The 12,025-nt window shown below is 40.8% G+C and overlaps 1 protein-coding gene across 3 annotated transcripts in view; it reads left to right on the top strand.

Moving 5' to 3' along the window:
• doc2b (double C2-like domains, beta) overlaps positions 1-12,025 on the top strand; it is a 449,891-nt gene that overhangs the window by 95,317 nt on the left and 342,549 nt on the right. For all 3 annotated transcript variants that reach the window (XM_060912437.1, XM_060912435.1, XM_060912436.1), the window contains one exon: positions 552-708. In XM_060912437.1, coding sequence (XP_060768420.1) covers positions 552-708 — 157 coding nt within the window. The remainder of the gene's footprint in view (positions 1-551; positions 709-12,025) is intronic.

Raw genomic sequence — 12,025 nt, 5'->3', positions numbered from 1 at the left:
ATCACTGGTTAGGATTTAACTGCAGTGCCCATTTTGGGTCGGTGTAACTGATTCATGAAGCATCCTTCTGCTTTGATTAGAAGCCCTGGCTGTACATCCATCATTGTCTGCTGCTGGCTCCTGGTATTAGGGTGAGACTGTGGGTTTTTGGATGGAATTGTATTATTTTTCGTGGCCCGTGATGGTTGGGTCCAGTCCCTGTGCGGAAACAAGACCCCCTCATCACAGATCTGGTTTACAAATATAATAACTTTTGAAAACAATGGCTTGTTATTTCCACCACTGTAACGAAATTGAAAAAAAAAAAAATCCACAGACACAAAGTGGTTGTGCTGTCAGTACAGGCTGTTCTCATTACTCCAATCCCAGCACTCCTTCACACTAGTCCATTATTTGCTACATCAGGTTCCTGCCTGTGTTAAACCCCCTGAATCATAGTAATGCATGTTTCCCCTAAAGATATTACATTGCACTGTTTTTCTCCAATACAGCCTGATTTTCTCTCTCTCTCTGTCTCCTTTTGTTTTCTCTCTCTCGCTCCATCCTTCCAGGTGTGGAAGCGTTCTGGTGCATGGTTCTACAAGGCCCTCCCCAAGTACGTTCACCCACAGAAGGACTCATTCATGGACAGGAGGCCTGTGATGGAGAGAGCGGAGCAGCCCATGGCGAGGAGTGTGCCGATTACCTACACATGGGCCCACAGGAAAGGTGGAGTTTCATTTCTATTCTGTTCTCTTCGGTTGTGCTCTTTTGTTTTATCCTGCTCTTTTCTACTCTTCTGTGCTATTTTATTTGTTCTATGATACTCTGTTCCATTTTATCTATGCTGTTCTATTCTGTTTTATATCCCCTCATCAAAAAAAAAAATCCTGTGCAGGGATTGGCCAAGGATGGCTCACTTGACATGAAACAGTTCCACCACTGATTAACCAATGTATCTCGTGACATAAAAAAATGGATGTGGTATGAGCCAGTCAGGGTATATCCTGGCTATAGACCCTTTTCACTCACGTGACCTTCGTAAACGCGACCGCCATTTTGGACATGAAGAAATAACGGTTTATAGCACAGACCCTTTCGGTTCTCGCTCATCTAGCTGCTACAATGACTGCTTAGACTGCAACAATAATACCTAACACACATTTAAGTATCCGTCGTAAAGACGTGAAACTCGACGAGTGTGTTCATTGATAAGCTAACACAATCTAAAAGTAGACATACCATCACACTGCCCTGGCGCTGTGTACAGTTTACCTTCTATGGTTTGTGCACTCACTATTTGCCATTACTTTCTCCAACCCAGTGTTCGAACTATGCCGATATTTTCGGGAGGTCCCTTTTTTTCCCTTGGGGGGGGGGGGGGTGCTTGCGCTTGTCTCAGAGCGCGGATCTCCAAACACATGAGAAGCCTCTCTTACGCACATATCACGCGGACTCCACACACGCATCGCGTCTGAAGTCATAACTCATCAGGGGAAATCGTGTCCACATTGGCATGTTCAAAAAACAACCTCGCGTCAACAATGATACCACACGCAAGAAAAAATAAAAACAGTCAGGCTACTCAACACATCTGATCCACAGCAGCACCAAAGCATCACTGGAAATCATGTCAACAACCAATCTTCCATTTCAACACGCGTCAACAAACAAATGGCACCACAAACATGAACGAATCGGTCAGGCTACCGATTCCAAACCCACAGCAGACGAATAATTAAATGCATCTTACCTTAAAGCAGAATCGACCAGAATCGACCTTTCTACTAGTTTGTCCCCCCAACCTGGCAGCAGCAGTCGTTGTCATATCGGTTTATTTTATCTTTGATGTAAACACAACACTTCGGATATGCAAATGCTTCCCGTTACACACGATTGCTATGTCAATAAACATCATTTTGCCAATATTTTAGAGACCATCCATCTTCTCCGTCGGTCAGCATCTGTCGGGATCCGATAAAACGATAAATCTTGCCTTGTGTGTTGATGGTTACTACATCCAGGTGCACAACAATATAATGGCATGATGGAAGTCTTGCTGAAAGTAAAAACTTTCTTTGATGGCTATATTCCTTTCGATGCTTCGCCGTCGTTCCTCGTTGTTGGCTGTGGTAGACTACTGGTAGTTCATGTCCAAAATGGCGGCCGCGTTTGTCGTGACGTCACGTGAAAAGGGTCTATACCATGAACTGACGTCACAATTTCAAGCTATACAGCCGACTCGAGTAACAGCGGTGGCTCCGCGAGCATTTCCGCGTGTGTAGATCTATGCATCATGATCATGCCTAGCGATGCAGACGATGGCACGGGACATGACACATGCGCAGGTCGAAGGTCACACCGACGTAAACAACAAACATGGCTGCTCCCGCTGAGTCTATGCCGAGATTCAATCTTAACACTTTTTGTTTGGAATTTTTTTGATGAGGGATATCAAGGGCAAATACAGCCCCAATTACATACCGTATAACGGCGCCCAAATTACGGGCTTGTCAAAAGGCCCAAAATGGGGCGTCGTGGCTCAGGTGGTTAAGGCGCCATACCATGAATGCGGGCGACCCGGGTTCGATTCCGGCCCGAGGTCATTTCCCGATCCCTTCCCGTCTCTCTCTCTCCCGCTCATTTCCTGTCTCTACACTGTCCTATCCAATAAAGGTGCAAAAAGCCCAAAAAAATATCTTTAAAAAAAAAAAGGCCCAAAATAGAACATACGAAAATTGTCCAAATTAGAAGAAATAATCCTGTTTCATAAGGGTGGAGAACCCAAAATATTTTTAAATTATTGTTAAATGTCATTTTTTGGCGTATATATTTCAATTTATTGTTCAGTCGCTTCATAACATGAAGTGAACATGAAATGCGTCTAGCGATTACCGTAAACCGTGTCTGAGTCTCTGACGTCTGAATGTCGTAAAATATACTTCCTTTGTTTATGTTGTGAAATTCTCAACGATTCATGATAACATGTGGCTGTCGGTTTGTGATAATTCTAAGAGTAATAACTTCAATTGTGTTGTTGAATGACTGTTATACTAATTATACTACTGGACCTATTATTAATATATGTAAAGACATACTACAAACTATTTTATGTGGTTATATTATCCTCCTAAGGCCCAAGCTGTTTTTTTTACATGCATTTTTTATTTCTCTTTGCTATTTGGGCTTATTAGAACCTGATTAGAATAAAAACTAAGCATCATCTTTTGATAAGATGTACTTTTAGAGAAAAAGTATGTCCACATATGTGGATTCTCGTTCCGAATTTCCATAAAGTGCTGTCCACGCATGTGACCGCTAAGCCCTAGGAGGTTAAATATTGATATCTTGTTTTATTTTAATTGATATATTATTGAATTGACATATTCTAGCTTTTTCGATATGTATCAATAGCTTAATTTAGACAGATGCATATATGTCATATTTTTGATATTTTGATTGTTCTAGATCATTGTTTCACTGTTTGAGATTTTAAAGTTCTCTGCTGCCCATACTCTTGTGCAAATAGATTGATATTACATATTGTTTCCCATTTTTCATGCATATAAAAAATTCATGAACTATTTTTATCTTTATTTATTCAGAATGTTGGAGAAAACTTTTGACTTTTTAGATACAGCACTACTTTATACTTGCACATGATTATGTAATTTCTATTATTTTTATTGCTCGATATATTTATAATTGGTTAAAAAAATTACTAAAAATGATGCGTCAAAAATTTTCGGCATGCTACGTGCGAAAATAGTAAAAAAAAAAAATTTTTTTGGCTTGCTACGCTTGCCATGGTGCCCAAATTAAAAACCTGTCTTTGCCCCTGGATATAAGCTGGGAGGTCCGTATCGTGAAATACCGTGACCGAGGTCTTGAAAGTACTGAGCGAGGTCCTCTGGGCCAAGGTCAGTATTCAAGGCCGAGGTCACGGTATTTCACCATACGGACCGACCTTAAGCTGGTAAATAATACATTTATTTTTTTCTTTACCAAATTCTAACAGAAAACGAGAGCGCCCGAAAGGGAAAACCGAGCCGAGACGCCATTTTGAATCCTCATTCACGGCTGTAATGCAAATTGCTTCCTCCTCGGTATACAAGTGCACTTCCATGGCAGGAAAAACACCTACATTTTACCGTCTATGTAGTCCCCTATTTATACAAAACTGAGTCATTCAGGATTCAGCCATGTTTTTGCTCGGCGTTAGCAACAGTTAGAGGTTTTTAGCTTTCTCCTGAAATGTTTTCTTTTATTTCTTCTTCCTCAGGGTAGTAAAACTCGCTTTCGCTGTGAACACTGTCGTTATCACTATCCATGCTGTAAAATTAATGCTGTTCTCCTGAGAAATGCTGGCAAAAATTTATAAGATTTTTGATAATCTTATAAATAAATCTTATAAAAAAAAAAAGATAAATGTTGACAAAAAATGCTACTATGTTTGTTGTTGTTGTGAACGAGCGAGTCGCCAGAGGTCCGTAACCGGGGTCCGTATCGTACGATACGGACCTGCTCGCCAGCCAATCGGAGCGCAGGATTTGATGGAAACTGGACCGCGAAAAAAATAAGAGTTATTCCACCAAATCGAATCGTACATGAGCTGACAGCCGACAAGGCGCGTCGCACCCAGTCGGCTATAAGCCATATATGATGAAATTGAGTGTAATAACTGCTTTATTCTGTCCACGTTGACTGGATTTTGAGAAACAGAGCATTATTTATATTTTTTGCAAATTCGATAAATAAAAACTTTGTCCAAGACATCTGACAAAATCCTTTCCGCTTAGAATGTCAACAAACTGGCAAAATGATGAGAAGCAATTTGTGAAAAATACGATGATAATTCTTGAAAAGTAAAAAAAAAAAAGATCCGTTCCCACCAATACTTTTATTCCATATTTTGTTGCTTTTGTATTTTTTGGGGTTTTGTTTTCAAGTAGAGTTTTTAATTTCGTCCTCAGTTGGTTCAGTAACATGCTCCGAAATTATTTTCTTCTTCTTTAGGGTTTGTGGCGGTTTGACGCCACCGACTGGGCTGGAGTTTGGAACAGGCGATAGTTTGGGGGGGGGCACACGACTATATTCTTTAGCTATTTCTGTTTCTTTTGCATACTTGTTAACAAAGTGCTATATCTAACTTGATGTGCTCTGCTATATTGTTTTTCTTTATTCACGGTATATGAGCTGATATCCTAGTAGTAGTGTAGCCAATCAGAGCGTGTGATTTGCTCATGTCTAATGAATGTGGATAGAATAAAAATCAAATATACAATGCACTGAGAGGCACCCAGAATTACGGATTCTCTTCGGTGACTGGCGTAGTACTCTTTTTTTTTTAAGATATGCAGCCACCTTAGAGAATCCATAATTTCAATCGGAGCCTCTCATTGCAGGGTATATTTGATTGCTGTTCTGTGCTATTCTATTTTCTTCTGTTCTATTCTAGTCCATCCTCATCTCATCTCATCTCTAGCCGCTTTATCCTGTTCTACAGGGTCGCAGGCAAGCTGGAGCCTATCCCAGCTGACTACGGGTGAAAGGCGGGGTACACCCTGGACAAGTCGGCAGGTCATCACAGGGCTGACACATAGACACAGACAACCATTCACACTCACATTCACACCTACGCTCAATTTAGAGTCACCAGTTAACCTAACCTGCATGTCTTTGGACTGTGGGGGAAACCGGAGCACCCGGAGGAAACCCACGCGGACACGGGGAGAACATGCAAACTCCACACAGAAAGGCCCTCGCCGGCCCCGGGGCTCGAACCCAGGACCTTCTTGCTGTGAGGCGACAGCGCTAACCACTACACCACCATGCCACCATAAAATTTGAATCGTTTTCATTTACACATGCACGGTCATCAAATCAAAAGAAAGATTAAGTGCATGGGGACAGGTTGAAATTATATGCTCTTTAGTGTACAATATGCTCAAAATTTTCCTGTGCTGTTTCTTATTTGTCAGTCAGTCAAAAGAAGAACTCGCACACCGTCACATACTGATACTGAGAGCAGCGGACTTTTAATACATCACAGAAGAAAGAAAGGAGGTATAGAGTGCTCCCAAGCGAAAGGCAAAATGTTTTGGTGTGCGAGGTTTTTTTTGGACTTACTGATGCATACAGTGGTGCTTGAAAGTTTGTGAACCCTTTAGAATTTTCTATATTTCTGCATAAATATGACCTAAAACATCAGATTTTCACACAAGTCCTAAAAGTAGATAAAGAGAACCCAGTTAAACAAATGAGACAAAAATATTATACTTGGTCATTTATTTATTGAGGAAAATGATCCAATATTACATATCTGTGAATGGCAAAAGTATGTGAACCTTTGCTTTCAGTATCTGGTGTGACCCCCTTGTGCAGCAATAACTGCAACTAAACGTTTGCGGTAACTGTTGATCAGTCCTGCACACCGGCTTGGAGGAATTTTAGCCCGTTCCTCCGTACAGAACAGCTTCAACTCTGGGATGTTGGTGGGTTTCCTCACATGAACTGCTCGCTTCAGGTCCTTCCACAACATTTCCATTGGATTAAGGTCAGGACTTTGACTTGGCCATTCCAAAACATTAACTTTATTCTTCTTTAACCATTCTTTGGTAGAACGACTTGTGTGCTTAGGGTCGTTGTCTTGCTGCATGACCCACCTTCTCTTGAGATTCAGTTCATGGACAGACGTCCTGACATTTTCCTTTAGAATTTGCTGGTATAATTCAGAATTCATTGTTCCATCAATGATGGCAAGCCGTCCTGGCCCAGATGCAGCAAAACAGAAATTTTCTCAGTTTAAACATTTGATATGTCATCTATGTTCTATTCTGAATAAAATATGGAATTTTGAAACTTCCACATCATTGCATTCCATTTTTATTTACAATTTGTACTTTGTCCCAACTTTTTTGGAATCGGGGTTGTACTTTTAGGACTTGTGTGAAAATCTGATGATGTTTCGGATCATATTTATGCAGAAATATAGAAAATTCTAAAGGGTTCACAAACTTTGAAGTGCCACTGTATATACACTGGAACCTATACACCCACCAGGCCATGAGTTACAGCCGAGCAGTGGCGGCTGGTAGTCTTTCAAACAGGGGAGGCTGGTCGGTTACAATATTTCCAGATTTTAAAAGAAAAAACATCAATTTTGCCCATACTCTTGCCTCTGATCTGGCTGATTGTTGGCAGCGTCACAAACTGTGAAATAACAGGTTCTTTTGGCCCATTAGCCTACTGTACAATATACATGATGGTGGTGTTGGGGGGGGGGTATATTTTAACATTTTATATTTTAAAATTGTGGCATGTTGTTTAAAAATTGATCATTATTGAAAGCAGCTCTTTGTCAGGAACCTCAGCAGTAGAGCTGGGTGCCACACATTTCATTCAATGACACTTTCCCTATATTTTACTTATTTTGACTGAGAAATGTTTTATTGACAATTTTGATAACCCTTCACTTTTAATCCAGGTCTGTAGTGTGAAATGTTCTCGGCTGTGTTTTTGTTTAAAAATGTTTTCCAAATTGTAGCTGTGTTTAATTCATATCCAGAAAAATATATATTCCAATATAATATACTCAGCATAAACATTTTAAATAGATTCTATATTTTTGGTCCATCCATGACATATTACTAAAGTAGCCTATTTACTGTTGTTGATGTGGGTCACTTGCTGTTAGCCAATTCACTTTCTCGTACCAGGAGAGCTGAAAGGAACGAGTATTATTCCCTACCTTTTTCACCAAGTCAATTTGAGGCGTTGGTCTACCCTGCTCTTTAATTTTAATTTTTTCCTCGAAAGGAAGACTGCCAAATGGCTTCGCCAAAATTAAATCAGCAATGCTTGGCATCCGTGCGCAGCTTTCTTGCTAGCTGACTAGCCCCCTCAAGTTCAAGTTCAGTCACTCAAATAAACGAAATTTCTGGAACTAAGATAGCAAACTTGACAACACTATATTTACACTTTATTTACAATGAAAATATATACAAACTAAAAAGCTGGTAGAAACCGTAGGTAATGAATGAAATCGAAATGTAAGCTGATCTCTTACAATACACCACAGCACTTGCGAATCCGCATGGGACTGAACTGAGATTCACCGCTGCCTGTCTATATTTGAAACGAGCTGTCAATCAAAGAAAATATCCGGCCGCTTTCACCAATCACCAGTCTCCTCGCGGAAACTGCCATGTCCCTCCCATGTGAGGCTCGGAGTCCGTAGGCGGGCATTTTCGCAGTATTTGTCCAATAACCGTCTTGCATTTTGATATTGAAAAGCGCATCGCTCCCAAATGCCGTTGAAGTCCACTGAGGCTGGGAGTCCGTGGGACTCCGTGGGCGTGCGGTTTCGCAGTATTTGTCCAATAATCGTCTTGCGTTTTGAGACTGAAAAGCGCATAGCTCCCAAATGCCATTGAAGTGCACTGAGGCTGGGCTGCATCGCGCTGTCACGAGGGGGAAAAACTCACACACACATTAAAGTTATAAGGGAATGATTTTGCACTGTAGTTGGGTTGAGCACATATATTTCTATGATTCTGGATCTGAAATAGCAGTGTTATAAGGTCGGCTATAACATAAGCCTAGCACAATTCATCCTACACGATGTTCGTCATTTTTAGAGGAGGCTGAGCCTCCCTCGTTGTCTTAGAGCAATCGCCTGTGCAGCCAAGACAGCCATTTTGTCTTCAATCTCTTCCTAATTTAGAGCAACAGAGTGCTGCTGCACCATGGATTATAGTTTTGCACCAACTTTGGCTGTCATCGATCACAAGCATTTTATCATCACCTATTAGTTGAGAGATTAGAATGAAATCTGTTTTAATTGCATCCTGGGTTGCACTTAGAACTGCATTGTTGATCGTTTTAAAATTCTGTTGAGTTCATATTGAGATATGAATGTAAACGTCACAGGTTTAATTAGTATATACCATTAATATCCATGGTTCATCGAAAGATTTTCACACTGTAATAAATGTGAAATTAACAAATTAAAGGAGGACTGAAGGCAAAATTTTCATCAAAATTCTCTCATTTTATTAAATATCGGAATGCATTTTTGTTGGCTATTTTGTCGCTGCTATAGCAAGTTATGAGTTTTTGAAATACGCTCTGTAATATATCAGTCCATATGTCAAAGCAACGGCCGTAAAGGCCGTTGAAACCTGTGCGAGACAGCGGAAATCCAAGTGACCAGTGTTGTCAAAAGACGCGCGCGCCCTCTTTGTGATCAAGCCGGAAGCCTTGTTTGTTTTGATAGCAATCAGGATAGTTTGAAAAAAGTAGGCAGGAATCGTCATATAAACTCGTTTTTGTGCAATATTTCATTCGGAAAACGGTTTTCAAAATGGCGGCACCGACACCTGGCTGACACTTCTTCACGTTTCGAAGTCTCGCACAAGTCTCGTGAAGATCGCGCGGATAAGCGACGCCTGCCGTGGACCAAACGAACTAAATTCAACACGGCTAAAAACCGAATAGGCCGATAAGTATAATATTTAATTGCAATTAGTTGCCAAGACGAGTCACGATATAAGGTTACTAAAACCGAAAATGTAATTGAATAACACGTTAATTAAGAAATAAAGCAAGTTTAAAAATGACTTTAGTTCTCCTTTAATGATTAATAAAATCAAGCTTTCTAAATACTTTTCGTCACTGTCCTCGGAGAACGGTCTGAACATTCTGCTTGCAGGACTGTTGATGTAGTCAGACCCACAGCGTTACTCACTACCAGCCACTCTGCCACCCATTTGGTCCTGAAGTGGCTTGTTTGCGTAATCTAGCCATGCAGCACTAAAATAGAGCCATAAAGGTTTTTTTTTTTTTTTTTTTTTAAACATTTCCAGCCAAGAAGAATGTGAACTAGTCAGAAGACTGAACCGAACAAAATTTTAATACTGCAATGATTAGCTGCAGGTTGTTTGTTTGTTTTTTAAATACATCAACCCAAAAACATCAGGCTTTGCCAATATTTAATGCTAAACCTGACTGCAGGTGATATGAAAGTCATACATGCCCACACACGCGCACACACGCTGGTTATTTTCAGAGATGGACAGTAACGAAGTACATTTACTCGAGTACTGTACTTAAGTACACTTTTTGCGTATCTGTACTTTACTTGAGTATTTTTTTTTATTTGTTTGGAAACTTCTGACTTTAAAGGAACAGTCCACCGTACTTCCATAATGAAATATGCTCTTCTCTGAATTGAGACGAGCTGCTCCGTACCTCTCCGAGCTTTGCGCGACCTCCCAGTCAGTCAGACGCAGTCAGACGCGCTGTCACTCTTGTTAGCAATGTAGCTAGGCTGAGTATGGCCAATGGTATTTTTTGGGGCTGTAGTTAGATGCGACCAAACTCTTCCGCGTTTTTCCTGTTTACATAGGTTTATATGACCAGTGACATGAAACAAGTTCAGTTACACAAATTGAAACGTGGCGATTTTCTATGCTATGGAAAGTCCACACTATAATGACAGGCGTACTAACACCTTCTGCGCGCTTCGACAGCACACTGATATGGAGCTCAGATATCAACGTGCTACTGAAGCGCGCAGAAGGTGTTAGTACGACTGTCATTATAGTGCGGACTTTCCATAGCATAGAAAATCGCTACGTTTCAATTTGTGTAACTGAACTTGTTTCATATCACTGGTCATATAAACCTATGTAAACAGGAAAAACGCGGAAGAGTTTGGTCGCATCTAACTACAGCCCCAAAAAATACCATTGGCCATACTGAGCCTAGCTACATTGCTAACAGGAGTGACAGCGCGTCTGACTGACTGGGAGGTCGCGCAAAGCTCGGGGAGGTACGGAGCAGCTCGTCTCAATTCAGATAAGAGCATATTTCATTATGGAAGTACGGTGGACTGTTCCTTTAACTTTACGACATTTGAAAGGCAAACATCGCACTTTTTCACTCCACTACATTTCTATCCAGGTTCTCGTTACTACGAAACAGCTTTGAAAGTGGATGTTTTTTGTTTTCTTTTCTAAAACATGATTGGTTTTCTCGCAGGTGACACTGAGGCCATGTACACACGTAGCCGGGTATTTTTAAAACCGAACATTTTCCCCCCCTCCATTTATAAAAATGTTTTATCCACACCACCTCGTCTTCGAAAAAAATCCCTTCCACACATAACCGAACATCTGCGTTTTCAATCACATTCATAAGCATTCCAAACCTGTAGATGGCATTATTTCCCCAAATCCTACCCCCTAATCACATCAGAATAGCCCTCTGTTGGCGTCACTTCCGCCTAAACATAAAACATGGCGCCAAGCTCGTTCGTCTGGACAGACTCGGAGACGGAATTGCTTCTAAACACAATTTTGGAGTATAAACTTCAAAAGACGCAAGAAAACGTTGATTGGGAATCTTGTCAGTAGTTGGGCTTCTAAAATTAAACATGTAAATAGCACCTGCACAATAATTAACGCTTTCAAGGCACTACTCCAATCCATTACTCTTTGTCCATGCCTAATCTGGCTTCTGCAGTAAACAAAGGTCGCACGTTTGACGTCAGGGCAGATTTGTTGTCATTTTTTTGGCGCAGATTGTGACGTTCTAAAACGTAAAACTCTGGTTATCTCTGTCTACACGAAAAGGCATACACGGAGTTTTCAAAAATCTTCACTTTGCCCGGAGTTTTTTTAAATATTCGTTTTTGATGTGTTTTCATGTGGATGACAGGCCAAAACATAGAAAAATATCTTCGATTTAGCAGATACCCGGCTACGTGTGGACGGGGTCTGAGACAGCCTGTCAGTAATCACTAGGGTCACGTCACGTCCATAGACTGTATAAAATCAAGTTCAGTGATTTCTCAGCAGTGTTATTTAACACAATCAGTTGATGGCAGAATGAAAGGAGGCGGTTCTTCTGGAGAATTCACACCCATGGCCATACCTCGAACCCATGTTTCAGTTTTCTGAAAGGATTAAAGATTCGTTTTGTTTTAAATGCTTGCTTTGTTTGCCGAAAACGAGCCACATCACGGCCTACAAAAACTCGCCGT

The sequence above is a fragment of the Neoarius graeffei genome, chromosome 28 (assembly GCF_027579695.1).
Source record: "Neoarius graeffei isolate fNeoGra1 chromosome 28, fNeoGra1.pri, whole genome shotgun sequence".
Taxonomy (NCBI): Eukaryota; Metazoa; Chordata; class Actinopteri; order Siluriformes; family Ariidae; genus Neoarius; species Neoarius graeffei.
The sequence above is the reverse complement of the archived record's forward strand: the minus strand, read 5'-3'. Positions and strand labels throughout refer to the sequence as shown.